Below are 24,931 nucleotides of genomic sequence, written 5' to 3' on the forward strand. Positions count from 1 at the left end.
GGCAGGAAAACAGCCTGGAGAGCACCACCCACATGACATCCAAAGGCATCGAATTCATGGCACCATAAATCCAGAGTAAGAACTCAATAATAATTGCGGCTATTTGAGTTTTGCTCATTGATTTTGTTGATAAGACTTAAACCTGCCGCTCCTTTTGGCATGAATTTGTACCAACAAAAAGCCAATATATTATACAGGATGGTCCTGATGAACTCTAAGCTCAAGACCCACATGGTGCCACAAAATAGCAGTTATCCTTCTTTGTTTACAAGCCCCACGTTGGGCGCCAAGAAATGTCTCGGTTTGAGGGGAAAAACCAAAATGTTTTACCCACAAGCAGGGGAGGGGCCTCCTCCTCAATAATCACACCACTCTTTATCAAATTTAAGAAAAGGAATTTTAATACAAGAAGGATAACTGCTATATATATATATATATATATATGTAAACAGACTAGTGCAACCCACTTCCCCAACACCATAAGAGGAAAAAAAAAACAACAACAACAAAAACCCAGCAGGTTTTCCTCCGGGAGAAAAGGTTATACTTAAGTGTCCTTGTCACAGCCCGCTGGCTGCAGAGTGAGTTTCAGTCCCTCTCCAGCGAAACAGACGAGCAGTGGGCTTTCAGATGGACTCAGTCTCTTCCCCCTGTGTTCCCCGTCCAAGAAGCCGAAAGGTACGAGCAACCAGCAGCAAATCCAAGGCAGGTAGCAGCACGGCAGGAAAAGGTAATCCGAAGTAGGCAGCGGCAAGACAGCCAGGGAAAACCCCAGCAGTAACCAGCAGGGCAGCCTGCCTCCTTGGAGCCCCCACTCCCCCCTTCCGCCGAGCCAAGACTGAGGAGAATATCCAAAAAAAAACCAAAAGAGACAAACCTGCCCCCACCCCAGTGATCACAGTTAACTACTTCTTTTGTTAACCGCTGGCCCGGGCAGTTAAGTGGCAGGGGAGAGAATTTACATAATAATCCCAAACTACAACACCATCCCTGGAGGTTTTTCAGCTGAGCTTGGCCGTGGCACTGAGTGCCATGATCTGGTAAAGGGACTGGAGTTGGCCCAAGGGTTGGACTCGATGATCTTGGAGGTCTTTTCCAACCCAATCCATTCTGTGATTCTATGAAGGTGCTCTCAGCAGAGACATCATTTTATGGCTTTATTAGGGCAGGGCAGAGATAGGAGCTGTTTTACAGGAGCACAGACATTGTCCCCTTGGTGCAGCCTCTGACAACCCTCAGCTGGTGGGTCTGTTCCTGTGAGCACCAACGTGCTCTGATGTGGAGTTGTGGGGAGACTGATGTTTGTATGGAGAATCTTTGCCAAGACACTTCAAAGTCAGGGTGGTTGTAGGAGTTGCTTTTATTCTGGTGAGTGCCTGGCAGGGAACCAGGCTTGGCTTGGTGGGGAGTCTCTTGGGTTGCCTTGTTGTGGGGACATCTCTGAGCAATCAGCTCATCCAGCCCACAGGCACATCTGATGTCGAGAGGGCACAAATTGCAAACAGAAGGTCCTTGGAACTCTGGTGGAACTGCTCTGGGGGCAGGAGGGCTGGGAGGGAAGGAAATGATACCTTCTCCTCTCCTCTGGTGGTGGTCAGGAGATGCCAAGAACCTCAGGATGGCCAGGAGTTTGTTTGGCTGAGTCTGTTTGGCTGTGGTGGTTTTACCACCTCCTTCACTCCCCCCTTCCCTCGTTGGGAGGAGAATGGGGAGGAAAAAAACCCTCCTGAGTTACTGAATTATTGAACAACCCCCCCATAATATATATAAAATTACTGTAAGACTAATAATGCTAATGATGGTAATTATTGTAATAGAAAGGAGAGAGAGAGGATTTAAATCCCAGAGAAACAAGTGATGCCACTGAGTGATGCCCAGCCTGGCCCTGAGAGCACCTGCTGGGCAGTGCCCACCAGTTTGTGTCCTGGGAATGGCATTGGATGGTTTGGAATATCCCTTTGGCTGAGTCTGTTTGGCTGTGGTGGTTTTACCACCTCCTTCACCCCTTCCTTCGTTGGGAGGAGAATGGGGAGGAAAAAAAGCTCCTGAGTTACTGAATTATTGAACAATCCCATAATATATATAAAATTACTGTAAGACTAATAATACTAATGATGGTAATTATTGTAATAGAAAGGAGAATTAAACCCCAGAGAAACAAGTGGTGCCCAATGTGGTTGCTCCCCACCCTCTGAGTGATGCCCAGCCTGAGCCTGAGAGCACCTGCTGGGCAGTGCCCACCAGTTTGTGTCCTGGGCATGGCATTGGATGGTTTGGAATATCCCTTTGGCTGAGTCTGTTTGGCTGTGGTGGTTTTACCACCTCCTTCACTCCCCCTGCCCTGGTGGGGAGGAGAATGGGGAGGAAAATAAAGCTCCTGAGTTAAGAACAGTTGAATTATTGAAGCAAAATAAAACATAATATATATAAAATTACTGTAAGACTAATAATGCTAATGATGATCTTGGATGGACTTGATGATCTCAGAGGTCTCTTCCAACCCAACTGATTCTCTGATAATTATTGTAATAAAAAGGAAAGAGAGAGGATTTAAACCCCAGAGAAACAAGTGGTGCCCAATGTGGTTGCTCCCAACCCACTGAGTGATGCCCAGCCTGGCCCTGAGAGCACCTGCTGGGCAGTGCCCACCAGTTTGTGTCCTGGGCATGGCACTGGATGGTTTGGAATATCCCTTTGGCCAGTTCAGGTTGGCTGTGGTGGTTTTACCACCTCCTTCACTCCCCCCTGCCCTGGTGGGGAGGAGAATGGGGAGGAAAAAAAACTCCTGAGTTAATGAATTATTGAACAATCCCCCCCATAATATATATAAAATTACTGTAAGACTAATAATGCTAATGATGATAATTATTGTAATAGAAAGGAGGATTAAACCCCAGAGAAACAAGTGATGCCCAATGTGGTTGATCCCAACCCACTGAGTGATGCCCAGCCTGGCCCTGAGAGCACCTGCTGGGCAGTGCCCACCAGTTTGTGTCCTGGGCATGGCCTTGGATTGTTTGGAATATCCCTTTGGCCAGTTCAGGTTGGCTGTGCCAGCTTTTTGTGCACTGCAAAGTCCTCAGGGCTCCTTTAGGGCAAACACTGCTGGGCAAAGCTGAAACATCTCTGTGTTATCACCATTATCCTCCTATTAATTTCAACACACAGCACTGAACCATTAAGAGGAAAATTAATCCTATCCCATCCAAAATCAGCTTCTATTTCTTTTTGTTTTGTTTGTTGGTTTGGTTTGGTTTTTTGTGGGTTTTTTTTGTTTGTTTGTGTTTTGGGTTTTTTGTTTGTTTTGTTTTTGGTTTTTGTTTTTATTTTTGTTTGGTTTTTTTTTGGTGTGTGTGTTTTTTGTTTTTTTTTTTTTTGTTTTTTTTTGTAATTACCCAGTGGATTACAAGAACTGATTGTTGTTTTTCACTGCCAGTGTCCCCCAATTCGTGGCTGATGAACTCCCACAGCAGCAGAGCCTCACCACGACCTAACCTGGTACCTTGGCATACCAATTCCTATCCCATGAAATTCCTCTTAGGAAAGCCAGACCTTGGGTTGTGTGTTTTGCTCATCATTACCCAGATTTGTAGCAAAATCTCTGGACTTCTCTAAAATGAGTAACCAGGGAGGGCTTTGCTTTTTTCTGCCCTTTTTTGCAGCTTTTTCTGCCCTTTTTTGCAGCTGATGAACCAGTGGAAGGTGCAATTTTTAATGTGCTTTATTAATTAAATCCACAGGGTTACATTTTCTCTTTAAGCTGAAGGTAGAAAATAACTCCTGGTTGGGGGGGATGCTCCACTTTAATGTGGGGCTGGTTAATTATTTTAGTGGCCTGTGGTTCCCCTTGGGCATGACAGAATCTGTGGAATGCTGGAATATTGAGGTGTGGATGAGAAGCTGGTTCGCCCACCTGGGCTGAGGCTTCAGTTTGTGCTCTGGGACCTGCTGTCCCCCTTCAGCTTTTCCCACCAGTGGCTGTTCCTGATCAACAGACAAATCCCTGCTTGGCATGGTGCTGTTTCTGGGGGAGTTGTGGGGCTTTTCCCCCCCTTTCTCCCTGGGTTAGCTGTGACTTTTCCTGCCCCCTTTTTGATGGAAAGCCTTTCATGAGGTGTGATGATCTCAGGGAGTGCCCTGGCCCACTCTGTTGTGTGCCAGAGCCTGGAGCAGAAGGGTCTTTGTGTTTTCCTTCCTCCCCTGGCCCACTGAGTGGGCATGAAAGGCACCCCTGGTGCCCCCAGACCCCCCAGATGCGTGTGGGGAGCCCCCCAGGGGCAGCTGGGCAACATCTGGAGTTGGGCAGCGACAGATGTGGGGGAGGAGGAGCCAAATCCAGATGGTGGACCCTCCAAAACACCTCAGATGGCCCTGAATGGCCCCAGGGACCCCCAAACTGCCCGCAGGGACTCCTCAAGTGACTCCAAATTGCCCCCAGGGACACCCCCAAGTGACCCCAAACTGCCCTAAGGACCCCTCCCCAAGTTACCCCAAACTGCCTGCAGGGACCCCCCCAAGTGACCCCAAACTGCCCCCAGGGACCTCCCAAGTGACCCCAAACTGCCCCCACTGACTTCCCAAGTGACCCCAAACTGCCCCCAGGGACCTCCCAAGTGACCCCAAACTGCCCCCAGGGACCCCGCAAGTGACCCCAAACTGCCCCCAAGGATCCCCCAAGTGACCTCAAACTGCCCCCAGGGACCTCCCAAGTGACCCCAAACTGCCCCCAGGGACCCCCCAAGTCACCCCAAAGTGCCCCAAGGATCCCCCAAACTGCCCCCAGGGACCTCCCAAACTGCCCCAGGGACCCCCAAATGACCCCAAACTGCCCCCAGGGACCTCCCAGCCTCAGCATGGAGATACCTTGGGATTTTCTTGATTGCTTTGCTCTGCTCTGAGCTCTTGCTCTCTCATGTCACCCCTTTGGATGCCCTTCCTAAAGCTCAGGACCTGGGGCAAGGCTGGTGCTCCCTGCCCTTCCCTGGGCTGCAGAGCTGGAGGTTGGAATGGGAATGTTGGTTCCTGCTGCTCACAGGGACACAGCCCTGTCCTTACATTCCTCCCAAGTCAAGAGTCCCACCAAGGGCTACACCTGCCTTGGGTGACCCTTCTCTCCTCCCAGAGTAAACATTCCCTCCTGGCCCAGGTTTGGATCAGAGGGATTGTCTGTGTTGGGTGCTGAGCCTGGGTCAGAACAGAGGGAAGTGTTCCTGTCCCTGCCACTTCCCTGAGCTGTGGGATTGGGAACTGTGACCAACACCCCAGTGGTCTGTTCTCCCAGCCCTGATTCCCACCAAGGGCTACACCTGACTTGGATCACCCTTTTCTCCTCCCAGAGTAAACCTTCTCTCTTGGCCCAGGTTTGGATCAGAGGGATGGGCTGAACCTGGGTCAGAAACGAGGGAAGTGTTCATGTCCCTGCCCCTGCCCCTTCCCTGAGCTGTGGGACCTGTGACCAACACCCCAGTGGTCTGTTCACAGAATCATAGAATGGATTGGATTGGAAAAGACCTCTGAGATCATCAAGTCCAACCCTTGGTCCAACTCCAGTCCCTTTACCAGATCATGGCACTCAGTGCCACGGCCAAGCTCAGCTGAAAAACCTCCAGGGATGGGGAATCCACCCCCTCTCTGGGCTGCCCATTCCAATCCCTGAGCACTCTCTCTGCAAAGAATTTCTTTCTGCTCTCCAACTTCAATTTCCTCTGGCAGAGCTTGAGCTGTGCCCCCTTGTCCTATTGCTGAGTGCCTGTTCTCCCAGCCCTGAGTTCACAGGGTCCCACCAAGGGATACACCTGACTTGGATCACCCTTTCCTCCTCCCAAACGGTCCCTCCTGGTCCAGGTTTGGATCAGAGGGATGGGCTGAACCTGGGTCAGAACAGGGGGAAGTGTTCATGTCCCTGTCCCTGCCACTTCTCTGAGCTGTGGGAACTGTGACCAACACCCCAGTGGTCTGTTCTCCCAGCCCTGATTCCCACCAAGGGCTACACCTGACTTGGGTGACCCTTCTCTTCTCTCAGAGTAAACCTTCCCTCCTGGCCCAGGTTTGGATCAGAGGGATGGGCTGAACCTGGGTCAGAACAGAGGGAAGTGTCCCTGTCCCTGCCCCTTCCCTGAGCTGTGGGAACTGTGACCAACACCCCAGTGGTCTGTTCTCCCAGCCCTGAGTGAGTCCCACCAAGGGCTACACCTGCTTTGGGTGACCCTTCTCTCCTCCCAGAGTAAACATTCCCTCCTGGCCCAGGTTTGGATCAGAGGGATTGTCTGTGTTGGGTGCTGAGCCTGGGTCAGAACAGGGGCAAGTGTTCCTGTCCCTGCCACTTCCCTGAGCTGTGGGATTGGGAACTGTGACCAACACCCCAGTGGTCTGTTCTCCCAGCCCTGAGTGAGTCCCACCAAGGGATACACCTGACTTGGATCAACCTTTTCTCCTTCCAGAGTAAACATTCCCTCCTGGCCCAGGTTTGGATCAGAGGGATGGGCTGAACCTGGGTCAGAACAGGGGGAAGTGTTCATGTCCCTGTCCCTGCTACTTCCCTGAGCTGTGGGAACTGTGACCAACACCCCAGTGGTCTGTTCTCCCAGCCCTGATTCCCACCAAGGGCTACACCTGACTTGGGTGACCCTTCTCTCCTCCCAGAGTAAACCTTCCCTCCTGGCCCAGGTTTGGATCAGAGGGAGGGGCTGAACCTGGGTCAGAACAGGGGGAAGTGTTCATGTCCCTGTCCCTGCCACTTCCCTGAGCTGTGGGACCTGTGACCAACACCCCAGTGGCTGTCCACAGAATCACAGAATGGATTGGGTTGGAAAAGCCCTCTGAGATCATCAAGTCCAACCCTTGGTCCAACTCCAGTCCCTTTACCAGATCATGGCACTCAGTGCCACGGCCAAGCTCAGCTGAAAAACCTCCAGGGATGGGGAATCCACCCCCTCTCTGGGCAGCCCATTCCAATGCCTGAGCACTCTCTCTGCAAAGAATTTCTTCCTGATCTCCAATTTCCCCTGGCAGAGCTTGAGCTGTGCCCCCTTGTCCTATTGCTGAGTGCCTGTTCTCCCAGCCCTGAGTTCACAGGGTCCCACCAAGGGCTACACCTGACTTGGGTGACCCTTCTCTCCTCCCAGAGTAAACCTTCTCTCCTGGTCCAGGTTTGGATCAGAGGGATGGGCTGAACCTGGGTCAGAACAGGGGGAAGTGTTCATGTCCCTGTCCCTGCCCCTTCCCTGAGCTGTGGGAACTGTGACCAACACCCCAGTGGTCTGTTCTCCCAGCCCTGAGTGCTGGGAGATGTTGCAGGTCGAGTTTACAGGAGTGCTGAGCTCCAAAGGCAGCTCAGTGAGCAGAAGAACCTCTCACACACGGAACTATTTCCATCTGTTTAATGTGAGGAGCACACTGAGGGTTGACAGTGCTGTGTTTTACTGCTGGGAATCATCACCAACTGTTTATGGGCAAGATGCTTTCACTGGAGCTCTGCACAAACCCACAGGTGAAGGTCTCAGCCCTGCCAAGGGCCCACAGGAGCTCAGGAACCAGCACCTTCCTGGCAGAGCCCTTGGCACAGACCTGGCAGGGTTTGCAACCACCTGTGGAGGGTGGTCTTCAAATCCTTACTGAAATCTATTTGCTTGAATTCAGCTTTCATTTTGAATCTTCCTTGTGCTCTCCTGAGTTTTTACATGAAACCTCATAATTATCCCCAAAGAATTGTTCAGTACAGGCTGTTTTCCCTCTCAAAGTTTCAGGCAGTTGCTGGGAGATCACGTGGAATCATCTGATTTGGAGATGACTTTCAAAACAGTGCTCAGAGCTGTTGGAAATAGTATTTTCTGCTACCTAATCATCAGTCTCACTCTGGTAAAACAGCACAGGAAATAAAAAAGGCAAAAATGCCTTTTTTTTTCTGAGCAGGACAGAAAGAAGTTTTTTGGAGTCTCCAGTGCCCCAGCACAGCTGAGACATGTCCACAGTCAGGTCCTCTACCTGTGGCATTTTTCCTTTTGAGAAACCCCCTCCATCCCACACCTGGTTAGAGATCTGGTGGCTGGAGAAGTGCCCATGTTTTATTAATTCACTCTTTGACAGCTGTTAACCAGTGAAACCAGAGATTGGTGCTGGGCTGGACTAAAAGGTGGGCACCTGATACCCATCACTGAGAACCCAATTAACCTTTAGGCTCCAGGGATTGAATTCCCCACCTGGCTGCTGGAAATTGGCTGCAATTAAACTTTCAGACCAAGCTGCTGGATTATCTTGCTTGCCCAAATGGTCTTTTGCTGCTGTGGTTGGGATTTATCCCACTAAAATATTCTATATTCAGATTACTGCTCATGGCTTGGCCTTGGGGGTGAGGGATGAATGTTCATCTCTGCTGTCCCACCACTGAACTGCTGGATTATCTTGCTTGCCCAAATGGCCTTTTGCTGCTGTGGATGGGATTTATCCCACTAAAATATTCTATATTCAGATTACTGCTCATGGCTTGGCCTTGGGGGTGAGGGATGAATGTTCATCTCTGCTGTCCCACCACTGAACTGCTGGATTATCTTGCTTGCCCAAATGGCCTTTTGCTGCTGTGGTTGGGATTTATCCCACTAAAATATTCTATATTCAGGTTAGTGCTCATGGCTTGGCTTTGGGGGTGAGGGATGAATGGTCATCTCTGCTGTCCCACCACTGAACTGACACACTCCTTGGTGGGTTCTGAGGGCCATGTGCACCTTGGGTTTGTTGGGAATACCTGAAGCAAAGTCACACCCCTCTCACCCTTGCTGTGCCATCCCTCCCACTCCTCTCTCCCCATTAATTAGTGGGAGCAAATAACCCTCTTTGGATCAGTTCTCCCTTGAGCATCTGTATTGTTAGAGGATACTTCCCAGGGGGTACTCTGGGCACAATTATCTGCTGGGGGAAAGAATATCCATTATTAAAAGAGTGAAAATCTGTCAGAGAGAACTCGAGCAGTTCCAGGATGCCAAAGCAAGCTCCGGATTTTGGGCTGGCACTGCCAGCTCTCAGTGCACTGGGTGATGTGATGCTGCTGGTATTTCTTGTCCCTGTGGTATTTTAGCTATGCCAGTTTGTACTGCAGAGCAACCAAAGGGGTTTTGCTATTTAATGAACTGTGAGGTTATTTGTCTTTGGCCAAAGACAGTTGACACGACGGCCCTTTTGTGTTTCTGTGACCTCACGGAGCGACAAGTCAATTAATCCCATTCAGTGAGCCCCTTTCTAATGGGAGATCCAAACATTCCTGCAGCATTTCAGGATAACCAGCTCTTCTAAAAACAAATGCTTGGTGGTGTTCCTATGGTGAAATTTTGGTCAGGAAGGCTTTGGGTTCTGTTTGAGATTCAGGGGAATTTCTACACTCCTTTATCTGCTGTCACTTGTGCTTTTCTCTCCCAGGAGATTCACGACCTGTTCAAAGATTATGAAATCAAGTATTGTTATGTGGACAGGAACAAAAGGACAGGTAAGAACCTGAGATGAGCTCAGCTGCTTAAAACTTGGTTGTAATAATGCCAAAGTCATGGGTTCAATCCCCATTGACTTAAGAGTTGGGCTTGATGATCCTTGTGGGTCCTTCCAGCTCAGAATAGTCTGGGATTCTGTGAAGAACTTCAAAGCTTCCCGTGGAGGTGCTTAAATTCCATGAGGAACATCAACTGCAGGGTCTGTGTCAGCACCTTCTCTGCTGTCCCACAGTTGGTCTCTCTGTCCCTCAGGGAGCTTTGGGTGGCTCAGTTTGGCACCTTCTCCTGAAGCCACTGAGAAGTTGGACACTTGTTGGTCTTGGCCACTGTGATCTCCCTTAGTGAGGGTCAATTTGGGGCAAAATGACCCTCAATTTTGGGGCAAAATGACCCTCAATTGTGTGAATTCCTTTGGAAAAGTGTGTCTGAGGGGAAACCATTCCCAGCTCCAGAGAAATTTGCAATTTACTCCCATCAGGAAACACTTTTTCCCTGTGAGGGTCACCAGACAGGTGGCCCAGAGAGGTGGTGGAATCTCCATCCTTTGAGATCCTGAGGATCCACCTGGCCATGGTCCTTTGGTGGCTGATCCTGTGTGAGGAAAGGGTTGGACAAAACCACTTCAGGAGGTCCCTGCCAGCCTCATCCAGTCTGTGTGAAATGTTTTATGGGCTGAAAGCCCAAAAAGGATTTATTGACCCCAAAGTGAGAACTTGAGGACGTTGTCAGCAAAGATCCTTGGTGGAATCTGTAATGTCAACGCAGAATGTGAAGTCAACACTTCAGCAGAATATTTAATTTAATAAATAATAGTCTAAGAGTAGGATAGGAAACAATAGTTTAATAGAATATTGAATTTAGTTCCCCAAACACCAGATTTGGTTGGGTTACCAGTAGTGATGTTTGTGCTTCTGTAGCCACTTTTTGAGTTGATTGCTCGTGCTGCCCAGTTGATGATTCCAGATTTTAGATGGATATGCTGCAATATAGATTTATTTATTGCATCTTTGGGGTTAATCTGGAACTCTTTGGGGGTTCCCAGGGGGAGGGAGGGACGCAGGAAACCCCTGTGAGGTCCAACCTGTGCTGTTCTCCTGCAGCTTTTGTCACTCTGCTGGATGGAGAGCAAGCCCAGAGCGCCATCGGGAGGTTCCACCAGCACTGCCTGCGGGGCAAGGAGATCTCAGTGCAGCTGCAGCCCACGGATGCCCTGCTGTGCATCACCAACCTGCCCACCTCCCTCAGCCTGGAGGACTTTGAGGAGCTGGTTCGTGCCTATGGCAACGTGGAGAGGTGTTTCCTGGTGTACAGCGAGCTCAGCGGCCGCTCCAAGGGCTATGGCTTCGTGGAGTACATGAAGAAGGACTCGGCTGCCCGGGCCAGGCTGGAGCTGCTGGGCAAACAGCTGGAGGACAGCACCCTCTTTGCCCAGTGGATGGATGTGAACCAGCTCACCACAGACCTCATTCACTCCAAGTGCCTTTGTGTGGAGAAGCTGCAGAAGGACTGGGTTGATCCCCAGGAGCTCAGCCAGGTGTTCTCCAGCAAGTACAAACCCGTGTTCTGCCAGGTGGGTTGGGCTCCTGCCCCTTGGGTTGAGGAAAGGGAGGGAAGGGAAAGAGCCTCTGAGTCTGTATTGGGCAGTTGGTGTTTGTCAGCTCAAGCCAAGCCAAGGTCTCACTTCTGGCTTTGATTCCTGGTTTAGTGTCACTGGTGGGTAGTTGGGCACCTGCACTGCACTGTGAGAGGTGAGAGAGGTGATGCTTTGCTGGGTCTGTGGTGTCAGGAATTCTGCAGGACACCATTCCCAGGAAGGGCCAGGAAAAAGTTAGGAAGACATCTCCCTCCTCATGGAATTTATTGGGAATGATTTTCTTTTGGGAATTCTGCAGGACACCATTCCCATGAAGGGCCAGTAAGGAGTTAGGAAGACATCTCCCTTCTCATGGAATTTATTTGGAATAATTTTCTTTTGAGAATTCTGCAGGACACCATTCCCAGGAAGGGCCAGGAAAGTGTTGGTAGGACATCTCCCTTCTCATGGAATTTATTTGGAATAATTTTATTTTGGGAATTCTGCAGGACACACTGCCATGAAGGGCCAGGAAAGAGTTAGGAAGACATCTCCCTCCTCATGGAATTTATTGGGAATGATTTTCTTTTGGGAATCCTGCAGGACACCATTCCCATGAAGGGCCAGGAAAGTGTTGGTAGGACATCTCTCTCCTCATGGGAATGATTTTATTTTGGGAATTCTGCAGGACTCACTCCCATGAAGGGCCAGTAAGGAGTTAGCAAGACATCTTCCTTCTCAGGGAATTTATTGGGAATGATTTTATTTTGGGAATTCCGCAGGACACACTGCCATGAAGGGCCAGTAAAGTATTGGTAGGACATCTCCCTCCTCATGGGAATGATTTTATTTTGGGAATTCTGCAGGACACCATTGCCATGAAGGGCCAGGAAAGAGTTACCAAGACATCTTTATCATTTATCATCATTTATTTGGAATAATTTCATTTTTGGGGAGCTTTCAAAAGTGAACATTGCTGATGGTTTTGTTGTGCAGTAAAGAAAGGCAGAGTGTGTGAATAGCACAAGTGCTGCAGTTGACATGATGAAATATATATATATATATATATATATATATATATATATATAAGGGTTTAATTAATATATTAAGAAATCTCTAACATTAATTTCTAAATATTAATAAATATTTAACCTAATTTTTCCCTAACTGAGGAAGATGCAGAACTGGGATCTCCTGGCGTTGGGCTTGCCAGGGATGGAGGTGGTACCTCTGCAGGTACAGAAGGGGTAGAGCCTTGGTGGCCTTTGCAGGGCAAAGATTTCCTTCTTCCCCTCATGGTTTTGAGATCCCAGAGCAGAAATAAATGGTGTCTGGGAATTCTGCAGGACACCACTCTGGTTTGGGTTTGTTTTTTTTTTTTCCCCCTTAAGCCTCCTGAAAGGCTTCTCAGGAATTAATTTAAGGGATAAGATTCCCAGTGTGGGAGCAGAAGGTCCATCAACCTGTCTGGCCTGACCACCTGGAGGCCAAAACATCCTCTCAGTGTTTTTCCCAAGCCCCAAATAATTTATAGTTGGCCAAAATAAATCCTTAGACTTGCTTGATTCAAACCTACCAGCTCAATAAATTGGAGGAAACTCTTCCCAGAAATCTCTATTTTGAACTCTTTTCTCACTTGGATGGATCTGCCTTCAGCTTCACTTCAGGAGCTTTTACCCCCTGTTATTTTCTTCCTCTAAGAAGGTATTAAATGCTGCAATCAAGTCTTTAATTAGCTAAACAGATTGATCTCTTTAAAGCCTTTTATTCGAGGCTTTTTTTTTCCCCAGCTGTCAGATAATCCAAAGGTTGTTTTCAGCCTCCCCCAACAAACCTTCAACTTCCTTTGAAAAATTCTGCTTTATCAAAGAATCACTTTGATAAAGGTGGGTCTCACCATCAGGATTCTGCTGGGGAGTCAGGGACACTTAAAAATGCACTATATGAACACCATCCTTTGCCTCAAACTCTGAGCTGACCCACAAATTGAATTATGGTTTAATTTTATTCAAGAGTTGGCATTTATTTCTGAAAAAGTTTGATTTCTTCTCTCTTGACAACAGAGATGGAGTAGAATCGTAGAGTCATAGGATGGATTGGGTTGGAAGAGACCTCTGAGATCAGCAAGTCCAACCCTTGATCCAACCCTACTGTGATCACCAGCACAGGGCACGGAGTGCCCTGGGCTGGTGATCACAGTGGGGTTGGATCAAGACATGGTGGATTCTCCCTCAGTGCCCTGGGCTGGTGATCACAGTGGGGTTGGATCAAGACATGGTGGATTCTCCCTCAGTGCCCTGGGCTGGTGATCACAGTAGGGTTGGATCAAGACATGGTGGATTCTCCCTCAGTGCCCTGGGCTGGTGATCACAGTGGGGTTGGATCAAGACATGGTGGATTCTCCCTCAGTGCCCTGGGCTGGTGATCACAGTAGGGTTGGATCAAGACATGGTGGATTCTCCCTCAGTGCCCTGGGCTGGTGATCACAGTAGGGTTGGATCAAGACATGGTGGATTCTCCCTCAGTGCCACATCCATAGAATCACAGAATGGATTGGGTTGGAAAAGACCTCTGAGATCATCAAGTCCAACCCTTGGTCCAACTCCAGTCCCTTTACCAGATCATGGCACTCAGTGCCACGGCCAAGCTCAGGTTCAGAACCTCCAGGGATGGGGAATCCACCCCCTCTCTGGGCAGCCCATTCCAATCCCTGAGCACTCTCTCTGCAAAGAATTTTTGTCTCCTCTCCAATTTTCCCTGGCAGAGCTTGAGCCCATCGTGCCCCCTTGTCCTATTGCTGAGTGCCTGGGAGAAGAGACCAAGCCCCACCTGGCCAGAACTTCCCTTCAGGCAGTTCCAGACAGTGCTGAGGTCACCTCTGAGCCTCCTCTTCTCCAGGCTGAACACCCCCAGCTCCCTCAGCCTCTCCCCACAGGGCTTGTGCTCCAGTCCCTTCTCCAGCCTCGTTGCTCTTCTCACTTGGGTTGGAAGAGACCTCTGAGATCATCAAGTCCAACCCTTGATCCAACCCCACTGTGATCACCAGCCCAGGACACAGAGTGGGGCACAGAGTGGGGCACTCAGTGCCCTGGGCTGGTGATCACAGTAGGGTTGGATCAAGACATGTTGGATTCTCTGTCCCTGGAGGTGTTTCAGAGGACACTCAGTGCCACATCCAGTCCCTTCTCCAGCCTCGTTGCTCTTCCCAGAGCTGCCCCCATGCCCACTGCCCTGCTGTCCTTACAGGTGGCGCAGGAGGAGCCCGGTGGCACCGGGCACTTCGCCGTGCTGGAGTACGAGAGCGCGACGCAGGCGGAGCAGGTGCAGCAGCTCATGGATGGCACCACCATCGGGGGCAGGAGGGTGCAGGTGTCCTTCTGTGCCCCTGGAGCCCCGGGCAGGAGCACCCTGGCAGCGCTTATAGCGGCACAGAGGATGGTGAGAGACCTGCAGAGCCTTCTCGGGGTGGGTTGGTGTGCTGGTTAAAGGTGAACCTGCAGGAGAAACAAACCCAACCCAAGAGAGATCATAAGTCAGAGTTACAATTGAATAACAATATTCCAAGAAATGCAATGGCACAAAGAGAAATTGGGTTTAACCCCCAAGCCCAGCAGTGTAACCCACCCCCTGGGGCACAAACACAGGGGGGTTTGGTGGCCCCTGTGCTGAGCCCCACGTGGTTCCCTCGAGTCCAAAGGCAAAGGAAGGGACAAACCTGTTGGTGCAGATGATGGCACAGTCTGGTGGAGAGTGGGGGGCTCCTCCTGGCCAGGGTCTGCTCCTCCTCTGGATCCAATGAGTGGTCCCAGAAGTCCCCAACCCCCAAGATTGTGTCCCCTGAGGTTTGGGTGGGAGCCCCCAGTGCCTCCCCCAGGGCAGGGAGTTCCACCCTGGGGGATCTGACTCTGGCAGTCAGGGGGGATTTTGGACTCGTTGGTGGCCCCTGAGCAGAGCTGAGCCCTCAGGTGGGTGTGGAGGTGCCAAGGAGTCCCTGCAGGGCAGTTCTCCCAGCTCCTCTGCCAGGCTTCTTTCCCAGCCAGCTCCCAGCCTGAGGGCTCAGCTGTGCCCTGGGCAGCTGCTGCCAATGGGCCCTTGGGAACAGTTGCTGGGCAATGGCCCAGAGGGTTTGGAATGCCCAGCTTTGGGCACACCCACACAGGGATAGACTGGGCCCACCTGCTGAACTGGGACAGTTGGGCACACCCGGGTGGGTTATGGTGGGAAAAGGAGCCAAACTTGGAAAGCATCAGCATTTTGGGTTCCTTGGAGCACCCTGGGCTGGGGAAAGATGTCCATGCCCAGGGCAGGGGGTGGAAGGAGATGGGCTGGAAGGTCCCTCCCAACCCAAAGCATTCCAGGTTTCTGTGTAGTCAGCTCAGTCCTGGGCAAAGTGGCACCAAATAATGCCAGGAAAAAGGATAAAATGTGGCCATGGGATATCATAAAGTTCCATCTGCACAGCTCTGGCATTTTAGTACATTTAGTTTTCTGTAAGAGAAATCCTTCCTGTTGAAAACAAAACTAACTGGAAGGAGAGTAATTTTCCAAGCTAAAACTTGGTGTAATGCAGAGAAGAGGCAGGAATTTGTCAGGTTGGAGATAAATTCCAAGGCAGGAGAAGAAATAGTTTAATTTCATGCTCGATGCAGAAGAAAGCCTTTTACACCCACATGTCTTCTCAACTTATTTCCTGGAGAATTGGATGTGATAAGTGGGACATGGAGGTGTTTTCAGTGTAGAGGCAGAACAGTCTCATCATTTCTGCCAGGTCTGAGCCACATCTTCATAAAAGAGACGAGGAGTTGCTCTAAGTCAGTGTGAGATGTTGGTGCCAACAGTGCCTTTCCTGCTCTCCTTTAGTGATGATTCCATCTTGGTTTAAGGTACAAAAAAGAAACGTGTCTCAGGAGGAATAAAATGCTTGAACTTTTCTTGATATGATTTATTAACTGTTTCACTGGAGGGGAGAAAAAAAGAGCAGAAAAAGGGAAGGAAATGGAGTTTAATGCCTGAAATGAAATGTCTGCGTTGCCATCTCACAGCTTTGGGATTTCTTCATTCTTTGTTTTTTTTTTTTTTTCCTTCTGATATTTTTGTCTCTGTGTTTCTTGGAGATGAGGAACAACAGGAAGGGTTTGCTGCCAGAGCCCAGTGCAGTGCAGATCATGAAGAGCCTCAACAACCCAGCGATGCTGCAGATGCTGCTGCAGCCCCAGCTGCGGGGCCAGCCCGGGAAACCCGGTCAGTGCTGGGGGAAAGAGCATTAAAAATAAAAATTATTGAGTTTAGTGACAGCAGCCCTGCAGCAGAGGGGCAGAAATGCTGCTTTAAAGGCTGGGCAGGCACTGCTGCAAATGCTTTTGCTTTCATACAATTCCATGGTGTGTGAGAGCAGGAGGAAGGGGTGGCTGCACTCCTGGCCTTGGGTGAAGTTCAGTGGCACCTACAAAGGTCCTCCTTGAATCTCTGATTTTTTGTAGGAAAAAATTGTCCTTTGCAAGAATTTGGGGAGTTAAAATCTCTTTCTAAATCAGGATTTTGTAGCCTATTTTTGCCCATGTCAATCTTGATTCACTTGGGTAAAATTCAGTGATACCTTCAAATGTCCTCATTAAATCTGTGGCCTCTGAATGTTTGTGGCAGAAACAGGTTTAGAAAAAATTGTCCTTTACAAGAATTCAATGAGTTAAAGCCTGTTTCTAAATCTGAATTTTGTAGCCTGTTGTTGCCCATTAAATCTTTATTCACTTGGGTAATACCCACAAATATCCTCATTAAATCTCTGATTTTTTGTAGCAGAAACAGGTTGGGAAAAAATTGTCCTTTGCAAGAATTTGATGAGTTAAACTCTGATTCTAAACCTGAATTTTGTAGCCTATTTTTGCCCATGTCAATCTTTATTCTCTTGGGTAAAATTCAGTGATACCTTCAAATGTCCTCATTAAATCTCTGATTTTTTGTAGCAGAAACAGGTTTAGAAAGAATTGTCCTTTGCAAGACTTTGGGGAGTTAAAATCTGATTCTAAATCAGGATTTTGTAGCCTATTTTTGCCCATTGAATCTTTATTCTCTTGGGTAATACCTACAAATGTCCTCATTAAATCTCTGAATTTTTGTGACAAAAATAAGTTTAAAAAAATTTGTTCTTTGCAAGAATTTGATGAGTTAAAATGTGATTGTAAATCTGAATTTTGTAGCCTGTTTTTGCCCATGTCAATCTTTATTCACTTGGGTAAAATTCAGTGATACCCACAAATATCCTCATTAAATCTCTGACTTTTTGTAGCAGAAACAGGTTGGGAAAAAATTGTCCTGTGCAAGAATTTGTGAGTTAAATTCTGATTCTACATCTGGATTTTGTAGCCTGTTTTTGCCCATTAAATCTTTATTCATTTGGGTAATACCAACAAATGTCCTCATTAAATCTCTGAATGTTTGTGGCAAAAATAAGTTTAGAAAAAATTGTCCTTTGCAAGAATTTGTGAGTTAAAATGTGATTCTAAATCTGAATTTTGTAGCCTGTTTTTGTCCATTTAATCTTTATTCACTTGGGTAAAATTCAGTGATACCTTCAAATATCCTCATTAAATCTCTGAATGTTTGTAGCAGAAACAGGTTTAGAAAGAATTGTCCTTTGCAAGACTTTGGGGAGTTAAAATGTGATTGTAAATCAGGATTTTGTAGCCTATTTTTGCCCATGTCAATCTTGATTCACTTGGGTAAAATTCAGTGATACCTTCAAATGTCCTCATTAAATCTGTGGCCTCTGAATGTTTGTGGCAGAAACAGGTTTAGAAAAAATTGTCCTTTACAAGAATTCAATGAGTTAAAGCCTGTTTCTAAATCTGAATTTTGTAGCCTGTTGTTCCCCATTAAATCTTTATTCACTTGGGTAATACCTACAAATATCCTCATTAAATCTCTGATTTTTTGTAGCAGAAACAGGTTTGGAAAGAATTGTCCTTTGCAAGAATTTATGAGTTAAAATCTGATTCTAAATCTGAATTTTGTAGCCTGTTTTTGCCCATGTCAATCTTGACTCACTTGGGTAAAATTCAGTGATACCCACAAATATTCTCATTAAATCTCTGAATTTTTTGTAGCAGAAACAGGTTTAGAAAAAATTGTCCTTTGCAAGAATTTGTGAGTTAAAACGTGATTCTAAATCTGAATTTTGTAGCGTGTTTTTGCCCATTAAATCTTTATTCATTTGGGTAATACCTACAAATATCCTCATTAAATCTCTGAATATTTGTAGCAAAAATAAGTTTAGAAAAAATTGTCCTTTGCAAGACTTTGTGAGTTAAAATATGATTTTAAATCTGGATTTTGTAGCCTATTTTTGCCCATTAAATCTTTATTCACTTGGGTAATACCTACAAATGTCCTCATTAAATCTCTGAATTTTTGTGACAAAAATAAGTTTAAAAAAATTTGTTCTTTGCAAGAATTTGATGAGTTAAATTCTGATTCTAAATCAGGATTTTGTAGCCTATTTTTGCCCATGTCAATCTTGATTCACTTGGGTAAAATTCAGTGATACCCACAAATATTCTCATTAAATCTCTAAAAGTTTGTAGCAAAAATAAGTTTAAATGGAATTGTCCTTTGCAAGACTTTGTGAGTTAAACTCTGATTCTAAATCTGAATTTTGTAGCCTGTTTTTGCCCATTAAATCTTTATTCACTTGGATAATACCCACAAATATCCTCATTAAATCTCTGATTTTTTTGTAGCAGAAACAGGTTTAGAAAAAATTGTCCTTTGCAAGACTTTGGGGAGTTAAAATGTGATTCTAAATCTGAATTTTGTAGCCTAATTTTGCCCATGTCAATCTTTATTCACTTGGGAAGTACCTACAAATGTCCTCATTAAATCTCTGATTTTTTTGTAGCAGAAACAGGTTTAGAAAAAGAATTTCCAGCCTCAATGAGTTTCTGATTTTGTTGCCAGTGACTTTTGGTACAAAGGAGAGTTTCATAAAAACCAACTCTAAAAAATACACAAGAATTCCCACAAAGGTTTTTCCTCCCTGACTTGTAAAATGCTGCAATTATTTTCTGTGTGTGTTTATTTGAACAGTTCTTGGAGCATCTGCAGCTTTACCTCACCTGATAAATTCAGCACTTGGGGCACCTTTTTTGCAGCTGAATAAAGTTCCTCAGGTATGTGAGAAAAAAAAAACTTCCACCAAATCGGTGTCTGGGGAGATTTGAGGGTGAAAAAATCCTCTCAGAGTTGTAAGAAATGACCCCTAAAATCAAATATTCTCATTAAAACTCCAAGCAAAGCTCTGTTTGAGGCTGAGCTTGATGTACCTGTATTGGGGCCAGTCCTGTTTAATTAACATCTTTATTGATGATTTAGATGAGGGGATTGAGTCCATCAGCAGCAAATGTGCTGATGACACCAAGTTGGGAGGGAGTGTCGACCTGCTGGAGGGCAGGAGGGACCTGCAGAGGGATCTGGACAGGTTGGGGAGACCTGGAGAAGGATCTGGACAGGCTGGAGGGACCTGGAGAAGGACCTGGACAGGCTGGAGGGATCTGGAGAAGGATCTGGACAGGCTGGAGGGATCTGGAGAAGGATCTGGACAGGCTGGAGGGATCTGGAGAAGGACCTGGACAGGCTGGAGGGATCTGGAGAAGGATCTGGACAGGCAGGAGGGCTCTGCAGAGGGATCTGGAGAGACTTGAGGGATGGGCTGATTCCAATGGGATGGAGTTCAACAAGGCCAAGTGCAGGTCCTGCCCTTTGGCCACCCCAGGCCCTGCAGTGCTCCAGGCTGGGCACAGAGTGGCTGGAGAGCAGCCAGGCAGAGGGACCTGGGGGGACTGAGGGACAGGAGCCACCAGTGTGCCCAGGTGGCCAAGAAGGCCAATGGGATCCTGGCCTGGATCCAAACTAGCGTGGCCAGCAGGGCCAGGGCAGTGACCCTTCCCCTGGACTCTGCCTTGGGGAGGCCACACCTTGAGTGTTGTGTTCAGTTCTGGGCCCCTCAGCTCAGGAAGGACATTGAGGGGCTGGAGCGGGGCCAGAGAAGAGCAACGAGGCTGGAGAAGGGACTGGATGTGGCACTGAGTGTCCTCTGAAACACCTGCAGGGACAGAGAATCCACCATGTCTTGATCCAACCCCACTGTGATCACCAGCCCAGGGCACTGAGTGCCCTGGGCTGGTGATCACAGTGGGGTTGGATCAAGGGTTGGACTTGATGATCTCAGAGGTCTCTTCCAACCCAACTGAGAAGAGCAACGAGGCTGGAGAAGGGACTGGAGCACAAGCCCTGTGGGGAGAGGCTGAGGGAGCTGGGGGTGTTCAGCCTGGAGAAGAGGAGGCTCAGAGGGGACCTCAGCACTGTCTGGAACTGCCTGAAGGGAAGTTCTGGCCAGGTGGGGGTTGGTCTCTTCTCCCAGGCACTCAGCAATAGGACAAGGGGGCACGATGGGCTCAAGCTCTGCCAGGGGAGGTTTGGGTTGGAGATCAGGAAGAAATTCTTTGCAGAGAGAGTGCTCAGGGATTGGAATGGGCTGCCCAGAGAGGGGGTGGATTCCCCATCCCTGGAGGTTTTTCAGCTGAGCTTGGCCGTGGCACTGAGTGCCCTGATCTGGTAAAGGGACTGGAGTTGGACCAAGGGTTGGACTCGATGATCTTGGAGGTCTTTTCCAACCCAATGCATTCTATGATTCTGTGATTCTGCCCAAGGGAGTTATTTTATCTCAACTCAGCCCTTGATTTAATCCCCACCTGCCCATGGAGAGAAAACTTGTCATTACTGGCAAAAAAAATCCTCTTTAAATCTCCTTTCATGGCACGTTTGGAGCAGCTCCTTCACCTTGATGGGTTTTTCTCACCCAAACCAACAAGCTGAGCATTGTTATCTTCATTTTAAAGCTTCCAGGGACCAAAAATCCCCTCAAATATCAATTATTTCCCCTGTTCTTTTGGCAAGCACAGACTTAGAGATAATCCTGATATTAAATTTATTTAACTCTTCTCTTTTTCTGCTAAAAAACTGGTAGGTCAATATATTAATTTTGAAAAAATTGCTCCTTAATTTTGCTCCACCCAACGAGTTGCTTTTGTCCCTATTAAAAAAAACCCCCATAATTCTTTGTTCCTTTTTTTATTATTATTTTATTAAAATGCCTTTTTCAATGGGTGTGTTCAGTTCCTGTGCAGCCAAACAACTCTTGTGTTCTCTCCCTACAGAGATTTAAAAGTCTTAATTCTCATCCCTGTCCTTTCATCAGCTCCAAACTTGCTCTGGTAACTTGGATTTTATTGATTATCCCAAATTTTTGTTGGTTTTAGTGACTTAATTTCAGACTGTTTTCTAAAGCCAAAAAAAAACAGGTCACTGTTGTTTTTTGGTTTTTTTTTTTAATGTGTTGTCCCAAATTAGAGGGACAGGCACCTCTAATTCATCTTTCTTGGGTTTATATTTTATTTTCAAGGTTTTGTAAAGGAATATTATGAGGAGGAAACGTTAATTTGCTAAAATTAATTGACCAAAAATATTTAAAAATAATTCATAAAAGGGATTCAGCAAAGGGGGACCTGAAGTGACCTTTCAACTCCAGGTGGATTTTCAACCTGTTTTCTTTTTATTGGCCTTAGTTATGATTTATCTTGGGCCAAAATAATTCAGTTTAAGCTTCCTCAGGGATGTTTTCCAGCAGTTCATAAAACCTTCCCTGAGCCACAAACCTCCCTTTGAAGGTTCTGACCAAATTTATCCCTCCACTCTTGTGTTCCTCAGAGTTCTGCACTTGGGCTGATCCCGTTTTCTGGGTCGATGTGGCCAAGTTTGGAGCCAATAAAGAGCCCTGGGTGGTTCCTCCTGGAAGCCACTGAGACAATTCAAAGAGCACCTCCATAACTCAGCTGGATCTGGCCCAGCTTTGCTTCCAAAGGAATCCACAGCCCCATATTTGGGGAATTTAACCCTTCCACACAGAGACACAACCTGGGATGGGAAATCCTGAGCAGGAACTTCTTGAGAGGTTCCACCTTCATTCCCTGGGTTTGGTGATCTGTAGGAGACCTAAAACCAAGGAGGAAAGTTGAGCTTGCCATGGTTGGACACAGTGTCTCATAAATCTCTTCCTGCCCTGTGGAACAACCTGTATTTTATCTGATCCTGCTCAGGAGCTGCTGCCAGAAAGACAATTCCAATAAAAACCATAAATAATTACATCTTTTAGGGTTTATTTTAAGCCAGTAGCAGAGGCTGAACATGGTGTCCCAAAGTTCTTCATTAACTGGCTCAATTCTGGTAGAAAAATGACCAGGACTATTTAGAATTAAAAATATGAATATTTTATAGACTTGCCAATCTGTAGACACAGATTGAGCTTTTCCTGGCTCTGGAGTGGGATTTCATGCAGGTACTTGGCACTAAAAAAAGAGATGGGGGGAACATACCTGGGAATTCCTCTTTGGAAGTGAAGATGGTGGAAAAAAAGGAGTGAAAGTCCCTGCCAGTCCCAGCAGAGCCCTGTGGAAGGTGGAGGGACATGGTGGGGATTGTTAGAATTGCACCAGGCCTTTCCCAGCCCTTTTTCCCAGAGCTCAGAATTCCCTGAGCCCCTCCAGGCTGAGCCTTCCCTGGTGGCTTTCCCAGACCTGGGCTGTGTTTGGGACACTCTTGGTCCTTCAAAAGCCACAAAATGGTTGAGAGGTGAAAAAGCTCAGAATTCCCTGAGCTCCTCCAGGCTCACCCCACTGGCACTGGGGGTGACTCCAGTCCACCCAGGATGGCTCTGGGGGCTTCAGACACACACTGAGCCTTCTTTGGTGGGTTTCCCAGAGCTGGGCTGTGTTTGGGACACTCTTGGTCCTTCAAAAGCCACCAGATGGTGGGAGGTGGAAAAGCTCAGAATTCCCTGAGCCCCTCCAGCCTTATCCCACTGGCACTGGGGGTGACTCCAGTGAACCCAGGATGGCTCTGGGGGCTTCAGGCACACACTGAGCCTTCCCTGGTGGCTTTCCAAGAGCTGGGCTGTGTTTGGGACACTCTTGGTCCTTCAAAGGCCACCAAATGGTTGGGAGGTGGAAAAGCTCAGAATTCCCTGAGCCCCTCCAGGCTCACCCCACTGGCACTGGGGGTGACTCCAGTGAACCCAGGATGGTTCTGGGGGCTTCAGGCACACACTGAGCCTTCTTTGGTGGCTTTCCCAGGAGGTTGGGCTGTGTTTGGGACACTCTTGGTCCTTCAAAAGCCACCAGATGGTTGGGAGGTGGAAAAGCTCAGAATTCCCTGAGCCCCTCCAGCCTTATCCCACTGGCACTGGGGTGACTCCAGTCCACCCAGGATGGCTCTGGGGGCTTCACACACACACTGAGCCTTCTTTGGTGGCTTTTCCAGGAGGTTGGGCTGTGTTTGGGACACTCTTGGTCCTTCAAAAGCCACCAGGTGGTTGGGAGGTGAAAAAAGGGCTGTGGATGGACAGGACCTTCAAACAACTTGAGGTAACTTTCTATGAGTGAAGCAGAACTAACTCTGTGGGGGAAATTGTTATTTTTCTTTGCTGTATCAACTCAAAACTTGCCTTTCTTCAAGCAGTACCCCCTGAAGTGTCTCCAGAGCGTTGTGTTCTTCTGACAGTTGTTTTTCCCCTTTCCCAGAGCTCCATCCTGGGCAGCACCTCCAACCTGCTGCTGCAGAGTCCTGCCCACGTGGCCCTGCCCCAGCAGCAGCTCCTGAAGGTGGACACCATCCAGCCCAACAGTGTAAGGCCACCCTGCAGCTTGGGCAGTCTTCAAACAAACAGTTTGCATGGAGTTGGAACCTGTTGGCTCTTAAGGACTCTTCAGTTTGCCCTTAAGGTCCCTTCAGTCAGGGGGAAAGAGACCTGGGGGTTGGATTGACAGGAGGCTGAACATGAGCCAGGCGTGTCCAGGTGGCCAAGAAGGCCAATGCCATCCTGGCCTGGACCAAGAACAGTGTGGCAGCAGGGCCAGGGCAGTGACCCTTCCCTTGGACTCTGCCTTGGGGAGGCCACACCTTGAGTGTTGTGTTCAGTTCTGGGCCCCTCAGCTCAGGAAGGACATTGAGGGGCTGGAGCGGGGCCAGAGAAGAGCAACGAGGCTGGAGAAGGGACTGGATGTGGCACTGAGTGTCCTCTGAAACACCTCCAGGGACAGAGAATCCACCATGTCTTGATCCAACCCCACTGTGATCACCAGCCCAGGGCACTCCGTGCCCCACTCTGTGCCCCACTCTGTGCCCTGGGCTGGTGATCACAGTGGGTTTGGATCAAGGGTTGGGCTTGATAATCTCAGAGGTCTCTTCCAACCCAACTGAGAAGAGCAACGAGGCTGGAGAAGGGACTGGAGCACAAGCCCTGTGGGGAGAGGCTGAGGGAGCTGGGGGTGTTCAGCCTGGAGAAGAGGAGGCTCAGAGGTGACCTCAGCACTGTCTGGAACTCCCTGAAGGGATGTTGGACCCAGGGGGGGGTTGGTCTCTTCTCCCAGACAACCAACAGTAGGACAAGAGGGCACAGCTCAAGCTCTGCCAGGGGAGGTTTGGGTTGGACATCAGGAAGAAATTCTTTGCAGAGAGAGTGCTCAGGCATTGGAATGGGCTGCCCAGAGAGGGGGTGGATTCTCCATCCCTGGAGGTGTTTAAGGTGAGACTGGATGTGGCACTGAGTGAGAATCCACCACATCTTGATCCAACCCTACTGTGAGAATCCACCACGTCTTGATCCAACCCCACTCAGTGCCCTGGGCTGGTGATCACAGTGGGGTTGGATCAAAGGTTGGACTTGCTGATCCCAGAGGTCTCTTCCAACTCAACTGATTCTGATTCCAACCCAACCCATTGTGTGATTCGGTGACAATTCAGCCCTTTGATCCATCTAAAAAACAACACCTGA

At 48.1% G+C, this 24,931-nt stretch overlaps 1 protein-coding gene across 3 annotated transcripts in view; it reads left to right on the forward strand.

Annotated features, from left to right (window-relative positions):
• The window catches only part of RAVER2 (ribonucleoprotein, PTB binding 2), a 49,212-nt gene that overhangs the window by 13,171 nt on the left and 11,110 nt on the right, over positions 1-24,931 (forward strand). For 2 of the 3 annotated variants that reach the window (XM_071565626.1, XM_071565628.1), the window contains exons 2-7: positions 9,409-9,475; positions 10,577-11,046; positions 14,296-14,487; positions 16,164-16,290; positions 19,132-19,214; positions 23,679-23,783. In XM_071565626.1, the coding sequence (XP_071421727.1) occupies positions 9,409-9,475; positions 10,577-11,046; positions 14,296-14,487; positions 16,164-16,290; positions 19,132-19,214; positions 23,679-23,783 (1,044 nt within the window). The remainder of the gene's footprint in view (positions 1-9,408; positions 9,476-10,576; positions 11,047-14,295; positions 14,488-16,163; positions 16,291-19,131; positions 19,215-23,678; positions 23,784-24,931) is intronic. The other variant, XM_071565629.1, reaches the window with a different exon arrangement.

The sequence above is a fragment of the Pithys albifrons genome, chromosome 10, assembly GCF_047495875.1.
Source record: "Pithys albifrons albifrons isolate INPA30051 chromosome 10, PitAlb_v1, whole genome shotgun sequence".
In the NCBI taxonomy this organism is placed as follows: domain Eukaryota; kingdom Metazoa; phylum Chordata; class Aves; order Passeriformes; family Thamnophilidae; genus Pithys; species Pithys albifrons.